We start from the raw sequence: 20,941 nt of genomic DNA, 5'->3' as shown, positions 1-20,941 counted from the left end.
AAATTAAATTGAACACTCAAAAGTCAAATCTGTAAAAGGCTTCAAGCTTCTAAGATATCTGGTTCAGCAAAATTAAACGCAACAAATAGTTGATAACAAAACAAACTTCCGTGGATATCAATTTCAAATCTTATCAGTCTGAAATTCTGAAAAGTTCTATACAGACATAGATCTGAAGACTTGTCAAAAAACATGATGAATTAAGTTTTGGAGTTCTGAAATTTTACCCAAGATATCATCCAAATCTAACCTGAACATATTCATCAAGCATTGACATAAATTCAAATGTGAAACTATAAGAAAAATTCAACATATTGTGCTACCATAAAATATAAAAACAACAGGTCTTGAAAACACAAGTGAAGTCAAAATCTCTAGAATAACAGTTTAAAGACCTAAAATTTCCAAGAGCCATATTAAATAAACAAAAAATTCATCAACATAGTCGTCTTCATATCATAGAGCTGAAGCCAAGCTTTTCACTTGAGAGGAATGAACCTAGATGAATGGGTGGCACCAATACCAGGTCTACCGTGCTTGACAGGCTTGTATGAGATTGAGAACTCAGCCAGGTAATGACCAATCATTTCAGGCTTGATTTCAACTTGATTGAAGGTCTTCCCATTGTACACACCAATAACGCTTCCGATCATTTCAGGTACAATGATCATGTTACGAAGATGGGTTCGGACTGGTTCGGGTTTCTCACCAGGTGGGGCCTCCCTTTTCTGCTCCAAACATCAAAGCAAGACTATTAATTATAATTGATACAAGATGCAAACACTACTTTATAATCAAGAGAACCAAATTCTAGAACAGTACCGCTACAAATGAATTTCTGAGTTCAGTCTCCCATTATCTAATTATGAGATAACAATTTCACTAGCAGATACTATACAAGAAAAACTGAGTCTCCCTTCTTTTAATAAGAAAACTAATTTAATAAACAATTCCACTTGCCTGACACCACATGGCAACATAACTATTACAACATAGAAATTGAGAAACTCATGTACAAAGTGAAGCTTATAACAAGAGTTTGTTCAGTAACACAACCCAAATCAGCAAATCCATGACAGTTCTGATATCCCACCAAGACCCCAGGACACAAACAATAACATGTAGATAGTAAAGAATCATTTTGGTATTCGTGAAACACATTGCATTGCTATTTACTCATTAACGGATAAACTTTCAGCACTAACAGTTGCATACCACTCTACTGAAACCCATTGTATCACAATTCAAATGAATGAGTTTTACCCATAAGATGAAATTAAAAACATAAAGCACCAAGACCATCTAAACAGTATTGAAGCAAACACTGGCGTCTCAATAAAACACAAAAACCTAACAAAAATTAAGTTAAACCTAAATGTGTTGATGAAAGCCAAAAAGAAATGAATAAGAGAACAATTACCGCCTTGCGAAGCTTCTTGATCAAAGCCATAGGCTTCCTCTTAAGTCCCCTCTGGAACCTATAAATTACAAAAACAAACAAATGAATAGTTGTTTTTGAAAAAATAAGCAAAACAAATAAAAAAACAAACCTTCTGCGGGCACGGGCACTGAGGAGCTTGACAAGCTCATCAGTGGACATATCAAGAAGAGCATCCAAATCAACTCCTCTGAAACTGAACTTCTTAAACGTTCTCTTCTTGGGCTGCCCTGCTGTTACGTCTGTCTCCACATCCGCCTACAATTAACCCACATTTTTTCACAAATTTACATTATCAAATATAAATCGATAGAAAAAGAGAGTGACATATGACTTACCATGGTTCCTAGCTTGCTTGCTGCTGATTGGATTCCAGTAAACAGATAAATGGCCGCTAGGGTTTTTCTGAGAACAAGAGGGTTACGTTAGTAAAGCTGTGTTTTTATATCCCATATTCTGCACCCTGTAAGCCCTAGCTTGCTAAATATTTTTATTTGCATATATGGGTCTGTGTAACTAATTAATTAGCGTTGGGTCCTTTTGACAAATTTTTGGGCTGCCTTGTGACTTGGATTCGATTGTTTGGACAAAATAACTCCAAAAGACGGACTTTGTTTTAAATTAGTCCATTACATCTTATTTTCTTTTCATTTTATTGATAAATGAATATATTTCATAAATTTTTAAATAAAATAATTTTTATGATATAAATATAGTAATTGAACAAAATTTTATTAATAAGGACATAATTTTTATTTTTCTATGGCTACTTTATTATCCAAATATAGAGATGGCCGCGGTTCTTTTAAGAATTAAATTTTAATTTTTAACAGTTAAAGTTGACAATAAATATGAGATACGTGATTAAATTATATTCAAAACTAAAAACAATTATTCAATTTATTACGAATATATTTGTAATAGATAATTCAGAATATATAGTTTTTTAAACATCCATTCGAAATTGCAACCGCCGGTTTTAAATCTTGAAAACATTGAATCGGTTTGAAACCGGCCAATTTGGATCTAGTTTAGAATTTGACTGGTTCCGGACCAATTTGTGATTCAATCCGGCCCTGGTCACCTCTAATATAATTGCAATCAAGTTGAAGAATGTCACTGATAATATTTAGAATAATGATCAATTGCTGTTGTTCGTGGAAATCCAATAAAACAACAATCAACATAGTCTTTTGGTTCATTTTGGATCATTCAAGCTTAGGATATGAATTTTCAATCATTTGAATGGCGAGCTTAAGCTCTGATTGAATGGTGGGCCTTGAAGGAGTAAATACAATCTTTTGCCAAATAGAGCCCGACTCTAGTATTGGGCTCGGGTCTGAGTGAAGCTCGTAAATTGACTCAGCATCTGGATTTAAATTGCTCACATTAGTCAAGCATTTGATTTCTTCTGGGTCAATTAGCAGATTGTTGCCTCCATCTTTCCTTGCTATCAACTGCATGCCCAAAAAAGAACAAATAACATTTCTAATATTTATACAAAAAAACACATACAGGGGAAAAATAATAAAATTTATGAAAATTTTGAATTAGTGATAAAAAAACCGAAGCGGACTTCTGGTTGAAACCGCCCCCCATCCGGTCCAACTAAACCTAATAATCAGAAATCTAGCATAACCGGAAATGGACCAAAATCATTGCTTGACCCGGTTGATAGGCAGTTCAACCGGTTAGACTACAAACTATAAAATTTATTATTTATGATTGGATTGACATTAGAACTTAAAACTATCGGCATCACTAATTCGAGCATTCATTTGATTTTTTTTAAATATAATAGTTCTGAGTCTTCAACATCTAAAGTGAAAATTTAATAGTAGTGATATAAGAAAAAACTTACTTTTGGTGGTCCTTTCACAGAATTGGTGCAATAGAGTCTTGCATTATCAACAAGTTGGCAGTAACTTGTAAATGCATTTGCAAATCTTTTGTGTGACTTCAGCTGTGAATTCACCCTCACGGCCCTTTTTGTCATTATAGCTCTCCTGATAGGAATGTATTATTTAAATAAGTGAACAATTAACCAATGCAGTTTTAAAATTGTATACCTGATGCCTCTAATCACAGCAAGATAAGCATCACAAACAACTCCAACCAGCTCTACTCTATATGGTTTTCTTGAATTTACTTTTCCATTATCTTCATGCTCCTCTTCGTCTATTTTCTCCCAGTAATTTTCAATAACGGTTCCGTCCTCGGCCGCCCTGTATCCTACTCCCATTCGGTACCGACAGTTATGTACATTACGGGCCATTGCAATCGTCTGTTCAAAGAAAGGCTCCCACGACAAGGTACCATCCATGATCACATCGCGACCCTCGTTCAATGCAGTTACTAGAAGAGACGATGCAGCATCAGTTGATGATTGGTGCACCTAAATTAAGAGTATGATTAACTGTGCGAACTAATGAATTTAACGTATACTTTATAGTTTATAGTATAGTATGAATTGAGATGGTTAAATTATACAAGTTCAGCAGTTTGAAGCATGTCATCGTGATGACCCATGGCATTTAGAGCTCTATAAATAACATCAGATTCTTTGAATGCATCTGCCTCTACTATTAAAGGTGCTGATCCTGCCCAAAATGACCTGCCACATTTCATTATTAAAATCAGATTTCTTTTTGGCCATTTACTTATGGCTTAATTTCAAATTTTGATTTAGATTATCTAGATTTAACGGTTACTCTTTGAGGATATCTTTGATGACGGTGCTCTTGCCGGCTCCCATGCCACCGCCCATAAGAAGCAGCACCGGACTCCTCTCACTAAGGGCCATTGGCACCATTAAATCTGATGATTCGCCTTTGCCGATGGCTTTCATCTCATTAACCAGGGTGGAGAACACCCTTGTCACCTGTAAGTTCCTGGTCACCCTTTCAAATCTTTGTTGCCTATTCCAATCATACAAATGTAAACTCACTTTAATTAATTTGTGATACCGTAATAATAATGTATGAAATATTGTTTACATAATATATTCACATCTATCTTATTTTCTTTTACTTCTCAAAGAAAGAAAAAAATATGTTCACATCAATATATACAAAACTTATTATATAGATTAATGATGTTTGCCCATTGGCCTGCCTATAAGATCAACTCTTGATAATATTTATTATTTTTTAGTCACACATTATTGTAGATGAATATTAGTATTTAATATTTATTTATACAAATTGTTTCACTGTTAATTATTGTTTGCTTATAAATAGTAGTAATTTAAATTTAAATTTGATTTTTATAATTTTCTTAAGTAAAACAAATTAGAAATAACTTTTATAAGTAATTATAGTATTATATATTATTTTGTGTTGATTACTAAATGAAAAATGAACAGAAGAAAGCAACTGAAAAATATCAAGAAATCAACTTCACCTTGTTGCTGCTCTTACAAAGTCTCTTAGCTTTGGCTTTTTTTCTGATTTTTCATTCATCAACTGCAGCCATTTTCAAGACAATAAATCTTTGATGTTTACATAATTGTATTGTTAGATCGAACACATCTATATATAAGACAAAATTATTCATAAAAGAAAATAAGAAACTTACTCATAAAAAAGACAAAATTATTTAATATATAAAATTGACCACTTTTAACAATTTTATCCAATCCTTTTAATTTTCATTATTTACTACATGTCTACTTATATTAAATCGCAAAAAATTATTTTAAAGAAAATTAATTGATATAAGCGCGGAAGTCGTATTTTTGTTTTGTTTTTTGTAATTTTGCGTTTATATATATTATATAAATAAAATAAATAAACCTGAGTAATGATTGGAGGAACTTGAGTCCAGTGAAAAGCAAAGTAAGTGAGAATACATCTTTCAAATTCTTCAATCAGCTTCACATACAAAGATTGAGCCTCAGCTTCTGCTTGATTGCCGAAATATTCAAATATGTTGCTCTCACAATCTTCACTTTTCCTCAAATAATCGCCCGCCAATTTGCATAGCTGTGGGCATTCATTTGGATCTAAAAATCCCACTTGCCTAGCTGCACAAATTACAATTGTCACACTAAAATCAACCCATTCAAAGAACAACGACTAAATGTAATCAACTATTATCACCAACGTAGTGAGAGAATCTCTCAAGATTTCCAACGCGGCCAGATCCTGTTCTGTCTAGCCGTGGAATGATGCTCTGACTGTCTTTAATCTTGGGCTTAGTTCTTTTCCGGCGATATTGCACGGCTGCGACGGTGACAAATCCGACCAAAGAAGCAGCAAAGATTCTCGCCAGGATGACTTGATTATCAGCTGAAAAGTAAACAGATTTATTTATTTCGATTATTAGCAAAAGGTTTACAGAAAATGAATACTTACCAGACTTCATCTTGTTAGAGTTGCAGAGGAATACGTGCAGCTGCTATTTTTTTTTTCTCCGCAGGAATTGAATTCTTCTTTTGGTTTCAACCGTTGCAGACAAAATCCAAGCATTTGTCAAATTAATGTTTATGCATAATGATGAATAATATATTTATTATAATGCCAATATGATTTATTTTATTAGTATGTTCTTTTTTAAAATGATTGTACAACATTCACTGTCTTATTAAATTTATTAATAAAAATACTATAAAATTTTAAAATTACATTTAATATTAGTCTTTAGGAGCAATTTGCCCTTCAACTTGTAAATAATAGATAATTAACATATAAATTAATTTTATGAGCAAAATGGTCATGAACTTGATAATTACCATCAATTAACCTCATTTTGCCAATTTGTCCCCTCAAGCTAATTTGCGAAAATGAGGTTAATTTACCATAATCACCAAACTCATGACTTATTTGCCTACAAAGTTAATATATGTGTTAATTGTTCATTGCTTACAAGTTGAAGAAATAAATTGCTATTCAAATCCTTAATATTTTACTACTTGACCATTTTTTCTTGTTCGATTTTTTATTTACAAAATTCTATATTTTAACAAAAAATCCAAAAGAACATCAAAGATATACTGTTGGAGTGCAGCGACAGATAGTCGGAATTTGGCCAAAAAAAATTCCGCTTCATGGCGGTTAACACAAGGTATGGTTAGTGTTAACTAGTGGAATATTAACAATGTCATATGAGTGTTTTTTTAAGTATTTTTAAGTGAAACTTTAAGTGTTTTTAGCATTCTTTTGGTATATTTCAGTATTTTTTATGTATATTTATTTTTGTTAACTGTTATATGTAGATGTGTTTAAGTATTTATTAGGTGTATTTTAAATATCTTTTTGATATTTTTTTTTATAATATTAATACCAAAAAATTAAATTAAATTAAATTGTTTTAATTTTTATTTACCTTTAGTTTATTTTTTGTATTTTCTAATCTAATATTTTTGTAAGTATTTCTTGTTTAGTATATTGAAAAATTAATTTTCATTGTCCTTTTTGTTCATATAGTTTTGAAAAATAAATATATTTTTCAATTTCAAATCATTGATAGTAATTAATGAAAGATTATTGAATGCAACCGTTGCTCCATATTATTTGTGCAATAAACTAATGATGCATTAGTCATGTGGAAAAATTGATAATAAAAAATTAAATAATAACTAAAAGATTTTATATCGTAAATGCTCATTGACTTGTTAAATATAACATGGCACAACCAATGCATGAGATAAACACTGGTAATTAATATGCAACTGCCCTACCTACTCCTACCACACTTTGCCGATAGAATTCAGCAGGCAGGTTAAAGATTTAAATTTATTATTAGTAAATTCAGTTAATCATTAATGACAGATAAAAGTAAAAAGTATTATTTAAAATTAGAAAAAAATAGAACAAATGAAAAACATACTTTAAGATAGAAGATAACTTTCTAATAAACATGTAAAATATTATTAAAATAAATCTTATTAGAAATAAAAGCATCTGTAGTAGACTGTTTATAAATTCAAATTTGTTTATTATAAAAATTATATATTATAAAATAATACTCGAATGAATTATTTTTTATGTTAGTTTGCTTTCTATATCTAGACTAGAGCACCAGTTTTTTATTTTATTTTAAATTACCATATTTATTTTATCATTTTTCACTTATTTTTTTTTATTAAAATAAGCTTTAAATTTAAAAAGTATATCATACATAAGTTAAATTTTGATTTTGATTATCAAAGATATATACACTATTTTATTTATTTGAAGATAATTGTGTAAGACAGCATATGTGCTATTCTCTTTTCTCTTTAAATCCATATGGTCCCCAGTTGTCATATTCAAGGTCTCTTTCCACTTGGGTGTCAATTAATTAAAAGCTTATTCTTTAAAAAATACTAAACTTTTACGTCTTGGGTCAGTTATAGCATTAAAACCACCAGATTTAGCTAAATTTTATATATTTTTTTTTTTTGCCATTTTTAAATCAAACCGCATTTGTTGCTCGCATATCAGCCATGTCAATTCCAACTAAACAATTTAGCTGACATGGCAACATCTCAAACCACTAACTCAATTTAATCAAACTACACAATTAACCACATAATAACCCAAATAAAATCAAATCCAACTTATTCAAATCAATAATGGATTAATTATTTGTAATACCCTAAAATATTTAAGTATTTATTTGGACCATGTGTCCAGTTCTGATTCGCCAGGGTGGCAATATCGGAAATGATTTCCAAGAAATTAAAAGTAAATAAGTCTTTAGTAGGTTGGTATTGGGGAAGTAATTATGCGGAATTTAACATCATATTCCAATTCTAAAGTTGGAATTTAAATTAAAAGGAAAAATATCGAGAAAAGTCTCAAACTAGAGTTCAGGGATCAAAGTGGTAATTTAACCAGTTAAGTCCCGAAAAGGAAAATTGTTTCGCAAAGGTCCGCGAAATGTTTTATAATAATAGTGGTAAAAATTTCAGGTCAATCGGAGACCTTTTAAAATTTGGGCGCGGATACGTTTTGGGCTACATTGCAATTTTTGAAAAGTACAAGGACCAAATTATAAATTAGCCAATTAAGTCTCGGAAATAGCAATTGAAAGATTATTAACGGAAAGTAATAATCTTGTGTTAGTATTATTTATTTGAATATAAATAATACGTAAGTAATTGAGTTAAAAGGATAATTTAACAATTGGGTTAAATTAGAAAGTTTAAAAGAGAATTGGTTTAAGTTAAGAAAAGAATGATCAAAATGGACAATTATCCAACATATATATATATATATACTAGTTTCGCATTACGTGCTACGCACGTGGCTCGTGGCGTGACTTATCAATTTAAGTATTAATCAAATTTATTATAATTATACCATTTTATTTTATTTCTAACCAACATAAAATTTAACTTTAATTAATTTAGTAACATTATTTTAATTAAATTTTTGTTTTTATATTTCAACTAAAACAATTGAAAAATGAAAATAATGAAAATAAAAAAGTAATTTATGTAAACTGAAAACTCACGGGTATACATATTAATGTAAAAAATAAATATTCATAGTAATAAACTATATTTATGTCATCTTAACTTCATTATTAGTTAAATATATTAGTTAATAAAAAATTAATAAGAAAATTTAAAATATTACTTAAGAAAGAAAATAAAATTTAAGTATGCAATGAAAATTTTATAGGTAAGATTTTGAAGTGTAAAGGGAACCAAACTTCCATAAAATTATAAGTTAAGTAATTAGTTAAGTATAAATTAAAAAGGGATAATTTGCTAAATCATAAATGTACATATAAATTCCTACTAATTTGGAGACAATTTAGTTATTTTTTACATACTAAAAATTAAATTGGAGATAATTTATCTATCTATTCTTATTAGGACTTTAATTATAATATTGATTAATTAAATAATTCATTAGTTAATGACTATAAAACATTTATTTAGTAGTAAACTGAAAAGGGTTATTTCGTAAATTCGCCTGTCTCCCCGCCCCCATCCGTGCTTTTATATATAGTATAGAAGTATAGATATAACATAAAGGAATCATATGATTCCAGAAAAAGGGAAAGGAGCAGAAGGAGGATGGCACCAGTGAAGGAAAATGGCGAACGATTACGATCCATTGCCGTTTCGTCGTTTCTCGTCCAAATCGAGCGTTCTTTATATCAATTTGTTCAGAATTAAATTCTCTATCATCGTTAAGCTTCAAATCGAGGTGAACTTGATTTTTTTGTTTCGAGAATTAGTAAATAAGGGTTAATTCGTTTTAACGAATTTAACGAATTGTAATCGCGTTTCTATTATCGTTTTTGATGGATTTGGAGTTGAAATTGTATTAAAATGAGATAGGGGCATGTCAGAATCAAGTTCGAGCACGTCGGAATCGATCGGAAACAGATTCCGAATCGTGCGAGGCACTGTGTGTGCCAACGCACACAAATATGTGCGATCGCACACATGGTGTGCGAACGCACACCAAGGATGTGCGAACGCACACAATTTCTCGTGCGTTCGCACAACCCATAGACCTACCTATTTAAGCGTTTTCGCCCCGTTTTAACATAGTTTCCGACTCTTAAAAGTGTCGGACATTGAAAAGGGAATATGAACCCCAAAAACGAGAAATTTGATTATCGAACATAACGTGTTTGATTAGGGTTTCGAGATATAAGAAACCTAAGTTTAGGAATCGATGAATAAGAGATATAACAAGTATCTCTATTAAGTATTAGAACGCGATCAAAGTTAAGAGCTGTATTAGGAATACGATTACGTTAACCTAAGTTTATAACTTATAGTATTAGTACAAGATTTACGTTTATGAATTAAACGTAAGTATGATGTGAATAGGAAATGGATGTATCGACAAGCTATCAGGCCGTCGAGCTGGAGTAGCAACGAGACCAAAAGACGCACGGAACCTACGTGTTCGGGTGACGATTATGCAGTTTTGGATAGCGGTCACTGTGAGTGGCAAATTTACTTTTGCGTATTATTATGAAATATATTTTCATACCTTATTAGTATTATTATCCATATATCATATTTATATGAACTGTTATATGAGATGATAGGTTGATGAATTTGATTATATAGATGATGTTGTATTCGTTGTTTTGAAGATGAGTGTCTAATGTGCGGTCCAAAGAGACCAACTACCTATTGGGTGTCAATAGGCTGCGTGATCATTAGTGAGTCAGTCTAGAGTGACTGACTCTGTGATTGAGATTTAATATATTGATGCATGATATAATACGAATACGACACGAGGGTGAACTCGGTTACGGTGTAACTTAAACCCCGTATCTAGTGGGTTGGACCCACCAGTGAGTTGGACTCCCTCTTTAAGATTCGATACGAGAGAGTACTCGGATACGGTGTAGTCTGTAGTCCCCGTATCTAGTGAGTTGGACTCACACTTTGAAATTAAGAATCTTTGCTGTTTACTTATATCATGAATTTACAAACGTATTAAGCGTATGGCGCTATATTTTGATAATACCATTAGTAGCTTGCAAACTCACTCAGTATTTTCCCAAATACTGACCCCTCACTCTGATGTTTGCAGGTATTAGAAGTCGGATCAGACAAGCCATCTTCATTGTGCCAAAAGTCATTGGACTTGAACAAGTATGAGTTCCTAAAGCTGCAGTAGTCAGTAGATGTCAGTATTAAATAGACGGTTTGATTTCAAACGGTATTTTGTATTGTAAACTCTAATATAATATTTTGCTATTTATAATGATATTATCTACAAGAGCTTTTTCTGAAATGTTTCATACATAATAATATACTTTTAAATGCGAAAAAATTATTAGTAGTTTTAGGCTTGCTACGAGTTTCAGAGCTATCACTCCCATTCCCTAGCGCCGGTCTCGGCTCAATAAATTGGGTCGTGACATTATTTAAACTCGTACTTATTTAATAATTTTATTTTAAATTTTTACTAAATAAATAAAAATCGAAATATTCAAATGGATATCATAATTTATCTCAAAAAATAATTTAAAATTCTATTTAGTTTAATTAAATTTCAATTTATCTTGAAAATAATATTTATCCAAACGGACATCGACTTCCGCTAATGCCACCGCCACTCTTACTCTAGCCAACGCCCATTCGGCCACCATTCACTCCGGCTATCATCCACTCCGGCCATCGCCATGGCTGAAGTCTTCTTCAGATTCCATGGCTGGATAGACTCCAGCCATGGAGAAGATGAATTGTTCATCTTCTCCATGGCTAGAGAAGACGAGATAAGCTCGTCTTCTCCAGCCATGGAGAACACGAGATCTGCTCGTCTTCTCGTCTTCTCCATGGCTAGAATAGACTTTGAAAAAAAATTCGGAGCGATGGCCAGAGTAGATGACGACCGCCGGAACGGTTTGAGTTGGCGGCGGAAATTTTGTTTTTCAAAGTAGATTCTTTGAAAAAATTAGCGGTAATTGACGAAAACATTAGGGAAAAATATGTTTCGTTCGTCTTATAATAAAAAAATATATTAATTAAATTGTTAGTGATTTTTGAATATTTTAATTTTATGATTTTTTATCTATTTAATAAAAAAATTAAATTATTTACATATCTATCATTTTATTAAATGAAATAAATTAATATTAATTTTTTAAAATATTTATGAGTTTTAAAAAATAATTTTTAAATTGATTTGATTTAGTTGGATTTGGTTTTATTTGATTTAGTCTTTGGTTTGGTTATGTTTGAGTTAGTGATTTGTAATGTGCCATGTCAGCTAGTTTTGCTGAGTTGGCAGTGACATATATAACATGTAGGCATATAATCCGGTTCGATTCAAAAATAGCTGGAAAAAAAACACAACATATAAGGTTTGGCTAAATATGACGGTTTTTAAAGATTTAAAATTGACTCAAACTGTAAAGGTTTGATATTTTTTGGTGAATAAGCCTCAATTAAACTCTACTATTTGCTAAGCAAATTTGTAGTATTGTTTCACGTTCTCAATTTATATTTTTAAAGATTTTAGCAGATTGCAATTTTGCGGTTACATGGTTGACCCTAATCATACACTTGCAAGTCCTTTGATTCTTCCGTTCTCATTATACTGCTTTTCTATTTGGTCATTAAAATTAATTATAATGCAACTGCTGCTAATGCATATCAATTTCTTACGTCTATGCTATCAAATTGCAAGAAACTCAGATGGTGTGAAGCTAGGAATTGGTTAATTAAACACCATAAATTAATAACTTCTAATTATTAATGCTTTAATATTTATCAGAATTGGCTGAATAAAGAAAGTCTATATTTAAAGGATAAGATTTAACCCATATATGGCTGCTGAAGTGGACAAATATAGGAAACCAAATGAATGATTGTCCAACCTTATCTATTATATGAAGAATAGAATATTTATTTACTTTTCACAATTGATGATTTATAAAATTATAAATTCTACTCCTTTCATTTTTTTTAATTGTTCGTATAAATAACAATCCAATCTAAGAGGCCGTTTGTTTTGCCAAAAAAAGGGGAATGAAAATAGAAATGGAAATAATTTCCATTGTTTGTATTTGTTTTGTCAAAGTGCACATGGAAATCAAAATTTAACAAAATATTTTAATAATAAATAATCAATATATAATTATTAAAAAAAATATTTTTAAATATTTATTTTAAAAAATATACTTGAAATAATAAAAAAAATATTTTTTATTTTTTTAAAATAATTTTTTAATTTCTTAAAAAACAAAATTTTAAAAAAAATATTTTTTTAAAAAAATCTTTTTTATTTAATTTTTTAAAAAAAATTAATTTTGTTTTAAATTTGTTTTAAATTTTTTTTTTATATAAAAAATATTTTAAAAAAGAAAGAAAGTGTTTTTAATAAATAATAAATAATTTTTTTTATTAAATTTTACCCATTCCCACACTAATTTTGAACCAAATAAAAAATGAATACAATCATTCCCATTCCTTCTCATTCCCTTTCCGATTCCTAACCTTTAACCAAACGGCCCCTAAATTCTTTAATCGACTTATCCAGTCTAATTTTAAAAATTTTATTTCTCAATATTTTCTTTTCATTTTTCTATCATTTAATAAATAATTAAAGTAAAGATTGAATCGATGTAAGAATTTCCATACATAGATATGAGAGACCCATCAAAGCCAAAATCTGAAGATCTTGTAATTCTTTCATTATTCACATTTGCCAGGAAAAAAAAAATCAAAATTTAGTGATACAGATTAAATTTATTTACATAAGTGGGAGAAATGACCTGTACAATAACATTGTTGACAGCAAATTTTGATTTTTTTATTTTGGCCCTAAAATCCCAGTTTTTTCTTTTCTTCAACTTTCAGTCTCAACTCTTCTTCGGATGGTAATGTGCCGCCATTTGTTAAAGTAGCAGACCACCATGCCCTAAGCTCATCCTGAAAAATACACACACAGCTTTTAGTAAGAGAGAACAGTTGAAACTTCAACTGCAAGCAATCTATATATATATATATAAGCTTATTACTTATGCAAAACGAAGGTTTCACAGTGAACATCTGAAACAACAACTTGTCAGATTTTTACCTCAAGAAAGTCATGGTTGGAGACATATCGACTTTCGACTACGCTTCTGATTCCACCGACATTTAAGGAGATGGATGCTTTGCACTTCTTTGATGAACTCTCTATTTGAATTCCTGTGCATTCATAAAAAAAAGTTTACAAACAAGAAATATCAGCTTCTACTATCAGAATTTTTCATTCATTAACTGCAATCAATCAGTGTATGTTGACAATAGATATGTGAATCGTCCACAAAAGCATAGTTGTTAAATCGAGAATCAAAATGCTTGATTACTGAATCGGAAATCGAGAATCGAATCGTAAGATTCCGTTTATATTTAGTATCGTTGACAAAAATATGCTCGCATAAATGATATATGAAATTTCATATATTCCTAAAAATTTGAACTATATAATTGTTGAATACAAAAAATAAAGTCTTAATGAATAAATTAAATTACTTTCAACAGACATGCTTAACAAACTAACTAATGTGTACCTTGTAACATTCTTTAAAAAAATTACTAAATTAAAAATAAAACTAAAAGATCTAAAATACTAGTCTAAGTGCTAATGAAAGTACTAATATTTTTTCCTCTTTTGATCTATAGTATATGAAACGGCAAATTTGGGTGGTTATTTATTTATTTCTTCTTTTCTAATATATTTTATTTTTGATGAATTTCTTTTCTAATATATTTTCTTATTAATCAGATGAAACATGTGATTCAAGGATTCCTAACAATTCACTATCAGTTCAATAGATTAGGAATCAATTCCGATTAATTTGTGATCGCTCTAGAGATATAAATTGGTTTGGTGACGAAGCATGCAATTTTGATAACAGTGCACAAAAAGTACCAGTAATGCGAGCTACATAGTATCCGGTTCCTCCTAGTCCCTCTTCCCACTTCCCAAGCCGCAAGCGCACAAAATAACCATCAAGAGGTGAGAGTGGCACGTCGGATTTCATCCATCTGATGACCACACGACACGGAAAATATAAGCAATAGACAGGAATTAATTTGCAATATCAGTTTAGTATGAACAGTATCAGCATTTTGTTCAAGTGTTCCATATAATAATTGGAAGGAATCACTTTCAACATTCACAGCCATAAATGAAAATTGGTAATTTCTATTTCTAATCTCTTTTCATTGAAACAATTTCGTAACGGAAGCAACTATTCAAGGAAAGACTAATTATCATGATTTACTCACTTGAGAATATTTGTTCTTGTCAAACGAAGGCTTCTTACTGCATCAGAGATTCCATTTGGTATATCAGAAATCAAGCCACTGATAAGACCATAAGGAGCTGCCATTTGGTTTTCTTTCAATCCCTTTACTCTGGAACTTGAAGCACATTCTTTCTCAATTCCAGATTCATTCCTATAACAAACTGCACGAGCATTGGCAGCAATATTAGGACATGCAACCGCCCAATGACTCAGCTGATTACATCTAATACACACACAAGGCAATTCTTTTATCCCCTCATATGAGTTAACATTGCCTAAGAGATCTTCAAGTTCAGTATCAGTTACATAAGGACATTCTTGCAAATGGTGACCCCTTATGCCGCAAAAGAAACAGGTCATTGTTTCATGAGCTGCAGGGTCTGTGTTATATGAAGGTGGAATGTGTTTGAGGGCATCCAATCTCCTTGCAAAAACAGAAGCCATTGCCTCTGAAAATTTGACTCCTGAGGAGGGCAGAATAGGATTCGGTTTATATGTCGAAATTTCATCACTGTGTCTCTTCACTTTATAAAAACTGAAGGAAGCCTCATCAGCGGTACCAGAATTTTGTACACGCGGCGACGCTTCAGTAGAGTGTTTCTTAGCCTCAACATTTTCAAGTTTACTAGAAGAACCAAGAGGATTCTGTAACAGAGGTTTCAGCTTCATGCCATCAGCACAACAGTTAAGAGGCTCACCGGTCCTTTTGTTGTTTAATGAAGGACCAGAAGTTTTTGGAGTAAATCGAGATATCCACAAGCTTTCTAGTGGTTCACCTTTGTAATCAAAATTATGGGTCGGTTTCTCTTCGGATGCCAGTTTTGAATCCATTTTTTCCCCCTTGGAAGAATTGAAGCTTATTCCATCTTCAGCCCTACCAGTTTCCACGTTGCATGAATTTTGGTTCTCAGTTGAGATGCTCCTGTTGCTTTCTCTAATGGCAGAAAAATTCATGAGTATATCTCTTGAATGGAAAGCTGTACCAGCTTGGTTACCAGAAGCAGAATCATTGAACCTCTCAGTCGATGGCAGAAGCCGCTTGTAAACATTACCAGTCACCATACGACAAGCTATTGGAGTAGCATTCAGGTCACACATTTTATTGTCCAGCTCGCTTTCTATAAATCCTTCCTGTTGATGATCAGCATTCAAGGTGACAGCTTGTTGAGTGTTGGTCTTACGGCAATAAAGCGACTGAAAAATGGATTGAAACCCAACAGGTCTGCATGTGGGGTCTTCTTCTCTATTACTTGCGAAAGTATCCTGTTCAGGATTCTCATGACCATGAGAAATAGAAGGTTCTTTTTCTTCACTTGACTTTAAGACCCCCTTCATCATATTTGAGATCCAATTCATGAATGAGCTATCTTGATTAGTTTGTCCTTTGACTCTTTTGCTGCTTACAATCAACTGTTGATCATTCCATTGCCGTTTCCCTGTTGAAAATAGTCTACCACTATTACAGCTTTCAACACTCTCATGACTACCATCCTCCTCATTTGACATCCTTTCCTTTGCATCTCCATCAGATAAGGCCCGGGACTTGCCTTTTTTTTGTTTCTTGCGGAATCTACTGTTAGCAGGAGCCGGATTAACTGCAAGAGTCTTGTCCACCGGAAGTAACTCATCTCCATGCCGAGTATTATTTTCAATCCTTCTATCAGGACATTCTGACGGTAAAACATTTTCACCAAATGGAGTTGCTACATCATTCTCAGCAGTTGACTCCAGTTTGTCCAAGGGCAAAAGGGCATGAGGCCTTATGACCATCTTGTTTTTGCTATCATTTTCTCTAATTGAAGTTGATTCCACCTTTCTCTTCCCAGAAATAATTTCAGTATCATAAACTTCAAACTTTTCCAAAGTATTTATTTCAGAGGCCAATACAATTCCCATTCTTAAAGCATGCTTTCTATCACTAATATCTGAAGCTCTGACAATAGGCTCCTCGGAAGTTGGATAATTTTGTCCCATGTTCAGTTCAGGTACATCTGTTTCAACTGGCAATAGAAGAAATTAGTGCCATTCCATAAATGGTGTAAGAAAATGAAAAGATGAAGCTGTTAGCATGATATGTGAATCTGTCAAATATGTCAACAAAAATGTCAAAACATGATTTTAGGTGAACAGCTTCATGAAATGCTTCTGAAATCTTGTATGCTCTTGCATTAGTAGCAAATTATGAACTCTTCAGAAAATATTTGGTTCTTTTTTAATGTATATCGAATTCCATTTTCAGAACAATATGAACAAATAGTTTCCAACTATGAAACGACAGCAGAGTGTAATAATCCGTATATCATTTCCAATGGCACTAAATGACAACATCAAGCAAGTGATAGACTTGGAATTTGTCTTTTAACTCTGGTGCCAAATTGCCAACCATATCGTTGTTAACTAAATCACATTTACCTTTCCCTTTTTTGCTCCTTCTATTCTCGTTCTGTAGAAAACGGAAGTCCATTCCATTTTTCATTTCTTCCAGCTGATCACCACTAGCTGCCAGATGATAAGTGTTAGTAATCCAGGACACAGATTTGGGACATACTGTACTAAAAGAATTAGGTCCAGGTTCGACAGTACACTATTTCGTGATATGCCAAACCAATAAATCATTTACCTGTCCTGAGTTCAAGACTTGTTCCACTGATAGGCATGATGCTTGTAGGAAATATGGTGGTAATATTTCTTCCAGCAACCTCACAAGCCAGATTACATGCTGCCAGAGATGCTATACGTATTTCGCTATTGGTAGGTTTGTCAGTATTTGACACGGGTTTATCAGAATTTGATGCGTTTGCCATAATGGTAGGTCCTACACCCCACGACAGAGAAGGATTTTTCTCTGTGAAGCTTCCATCAGCACATCTAATACACAAACCTTTATGCGGAGACCAAACTAGTTCAGACAGCGGGTCTGCGGCTACTAATGTCATGTATGCTGCTGAAGCTGCATTTGCACCTGCACCTGGATCATTGTTCAAGATTCTCTGAATGCACTGATTGGAATAACCCACAGCAAGGCATAAATTAGTTGACGGTTCTACGTTTTTGTCATCCACTTTCTTTCCGTGAATGGACTCTTCCGTAGCCAATCCTGAAATGCCAATGAGGTCCAGGTCAAAGTCAGACTTCTCCATGGTGCTAAACACGAAAAACTCTGTCTACACAAAATAATTGAATTCAACATTATGGAGGAAAGGTTTTCAACTACAAGGCGTTAAATTACCATTCTACCAAAATTAACACTGATAAACTTAGAATATGTTATAAGTCGAAGTTACAGACTTTAGTTTCCCGTTAACAATTCACATCAAAATTCAGTTGCATATAAGGAGAAGATTTTGTGGCACATTTATAATCAGATTGCCTTAAAGCTTCAAGTCCTTATATCTCATCATCAAAGATATCAAATTTATTAATGATGGCTTATAAGTTATAAGATCAGATTTTAAGGCAGCGAAAAGTATTCAATTGCTATGCACTTATGCAGTGTGAGAGCGGGTTGAGGTAGACGATCATGAAGGAAAAATACACCAAATTGAATGCGCACGACATTACATAAAACAATATTCCAACTTCTAAGAGAGGAAAACATCACTCACTTGTATCTCCATGAGCCTCATTTTTTCATTTAAATTCTAGGAAACTAAGCATGTACCTTGAATGACATTCTTTTCTTACCCTTAGGTTCTACCATTGTTCTAGAGTTGGTCCGACGTGATGTATACCTCCCACCCCGCCCCTCCGATAATCGCTCGCTAATTTCGTTTCCAATTTTATATTGGAAATATAAATAAATAAATCATTAAAAAGGAATTATGAGAGACCAATATGACTTAAAATTAGTTCTATCTATACATCTCTATTTCTCAAATTAAACTGTTCCTACAATTAAACTGTATTGCCTCCCCAATAACAACTACAAATACCCTCTCTTGAATTCCTCGCTCCGCCCTAATATAGTAGGATGGTATGTGTATGTTGATGCACCTAGTGACGGACTCAGAAATATTTTATAAGGTGGTTAAGATTAATATCGAAACTTTATAAGATGAGTAAAATTGAAAACAAATAAATTTTAAGGTGGGCAAACTATATAATTTAAGGTGACAAAATCATATATTTCAATTTCATATCAACGTTTTTCAAAAGGGACTCAAAATTATAAGGTGAGCGATTGCACGCCCCTGGATGCACCCAATGATCAGTTTCAGCTCAAGAATTCACAAATTTTTGAAGAAAGATTCAGACATACATATAGAGAGAAATGATGAGAAAGCAAAGAGCAGAAGTTGATTGACCCCCTGGCAGCAAGAAAAGCTGAAGAGCAATGCATGGCTTACAAACAAAACATAGCAGGCTTAGAGAGAATAAATCCAGCAGAATATCAGAGAATCATATCCAAAACAATAAGAGAGAAGATTTAGAAAGAAAAAGCAATAATAGAATAAGGAATTGTGAAGATTCAACAAACCTGATGTGCTTCAAATCTTATGGTTAGAAGTGAGTGCTTCAATTCTGAGCAAGTTGCAGAGGAGTATGTACATGGAATTGTAGAGCCAAAAGAAGAATGGTGCCAAAATGCAGCAGTTGCAATTACAATTTACTTGAAACCAAATCTCTCTCTGCTTTTGCTCAGATTCTCACCTATGAGGTCCTGCTTCTGCCACGTTGGCACTTTCCATGCCAATAAATGCTTCATTTCTATCACTGCTCTTATTGCCACTTCTATCTGTTTCGCAACTGCAAATTATTATATTAAGTTTAAGAAATAAATATTTTTAATTATTTTGTTCATACATATTCATGAATCTCTAATGAAAACAAAATTACCCTCTATATCCCATTTTTTAAAACTTTTATAAAAATACTCCTTTTATCTCTAATCTACCAATGACTTTCCAGTAATCTCCTACTAAATTATTAAAAATAGATATTTTTATAAAAAAATTTAAAAATGAGTGTTCTTTTAAAAGAAACCCAAAAAGAATCCATTTAAGGCGTGTACCATTTTTTAGCAACTTCTAGCAACTAGATTTCACATGTGCCCATCAAAGTTATCAACTTTGTTTTTTTTTCTTCAACCGATCAAAATATCAATTTGTCATAAATGGACCTTTAAAATATCTATATCGATGCAATTTAGCGCATCAAAAAGAATTATGAATCGTTCATGTTCATTATTATTAAATATAATAATTAATTAATAGAGAATATTTATTTAAAATAATAACAAATCATCACTTAATATGATTAAGTAGTTTTCGACTTCGTGAGAGGATTTAATCTCACGACCTAGCGGATTATTGTCCGACGCATAAATTCATATTAATTCTTATAGTGAGGAATTAGGCTTGTATAAAGAAAATTCCTTAAAAACATATTTGTGTGTCCTTTTCTATATTTTAGCCAACTTAGTATGAAATTAAAATGATATTATTAGAAAAATTATTCAATACAGCGGATATGTTACGTCAATATATAAAACTCATTTCATTTTATAAAAGACTTTTAATTTGTATTATTATATTTATTCAACATATTAGTAAGGGATAGTTTTTTTGGAAAAATATTTTGATATTATAACAGGTATTGTAGTATTTTTCCATGTCACTAAAAGAAATTCTTCTTCTTCTGTCGCATTAGGAACTTCAATTTTATGATTCTTTAGGCCCCATCAGTTTTTTCCATTATTGTGACAATTTTTTTTTTCCACTTTTCAGCTAGAATAAATTAAGTTAATTTTATTTTGATTGATAAGAGTATTAGCATATATAAAAAATTACAACA

At 31.9% G+C, this 20,941-nt stretch overlaps 3 protein-coding genes across 8 annotated transcripts; all 3 read right to left on the bottom strand.

Annotated features, from left to right (window-relative positions):
* Positions 1–300: 300 nt before the first annotated feature.
* Positions 301–1,919, bottom strand: LOC126669723 (40S ribosomal protein S15). The gene is made up of 4 exons (XM_050363267.2): positions 1,777–1,919; positions 1,551–1,696; positions 1,421–1,478; positions 301–728 (listed from the first exon to the last, which is right to left on the bottom strand). The coding sequence occupies exons 1-4, from the start codon at positions 1,777–1,779 to the stop codon at positions 480–482; spliced, it is 456 nt and encodes a 151-aa protein (XP_050219224.1). The 5' UTR covers positions 1,780–1,919; the 3' UTR covers positions 301–479.
* A 625-nt stretch (positions 1,920–2,544) lies between these two features.
* Positions 2,545–5,927, bottom strand: LOC126669440 (calmodulin calcium-dependent NAD kinase). Its single transcript, XM_050362903.2, has 9 exons — positions 5,794–5,927; positions 5,539–5,727; positions 5,233–5,462; positions 4,841–4,902; positions 4,150–4,356; positions 3,929–4,052; positions 3,508–3,833; positions 3,300–3,444; positions 2,545–2,895 (listed from the first exon to the last, which is right to left on the bottom strand). The coding sequence occupies exons 1-9, from the start codon at positions 5,801–5,803 to the stop codon at positions 2,647–2,649; spliced, it is 1,542 nt and encodes a 513-aa protein (XP_050218860.1). The 5' UTR covers positions 5,804–5,927; the 3' UTR covers positions 2,545–2,646.
* Positions 5,928–13,510: 7,583 nt separating this feature from the next.
* On the bottom strand, positions 13,511–19,918 carry LOC126668819 (uncharacterized). Of its 6 annotated transcripts, XM_050362013.2 has the most exons (9): positions 19,626–19,917; positions 19,407–19,489; positions 18,833–18,909; positions 17,769–18,245; positions 17,561–17,647; positions 15,129–17,148; positions 14,770–14,885; positions 13,930–14,042; positions 13,511–13,781 (listed from the first exon to the last, which is right to left on the bottom strand). In XM_050362013.2, the coding sequence occupies exons 3-9, from the start codon at positions 18,846–18,848 to the stop codon at positions 13,674–13,676; spliced, it is 2,937 nt and encodes a 978-aa protein (XP_050217970.1). In that variant the 5' UTR covers positions 18,849–18,909; positions 19,407–19,489; positions 19,626–19,917; the 3' UTR covers positions 13,511–13,673. The 6 variants fall into 6 exon arrangements, with proteins under 6 accessions (XP_050217970.1, XP_050217973.1, XP_050217967.1 ...); XM_050362016.2 differs by lacking the exon at positions 18,833–18,909 and having other exon boundaries at positions 19,626–19,914; XM_050362010.2 differs by lacking the exons at positions 18,833–18,909; positions 19,407–19,489 and having other exon boundaries at positions 17,769–18,312; positions 19,626–19,918.
* Between the last annotated feature and the right edge of the window lie 1,023 nt (positions 19,919–20,941).

This window comes from Mercurialis annua, linkage group LG2 (genome assembly GCF_937616625.2).
Source record: "Mercurialis annua linkage group LG2, ddMerAnnu1.2, whole genome shotgun sequence".
NCBI classification, from domain to species: Eukaryota; Viridiplantae; Streptophyta; class Magnoliopsida; order Malpighiales; family Euphorbiaceae; genus Mercurialis; species Mercurialis annua.
The sequence above is the reverse complement of the archived record's forward strand: the minus strand, read 5'-3'. Positions and strand labels throughout refer to the sequence as shown.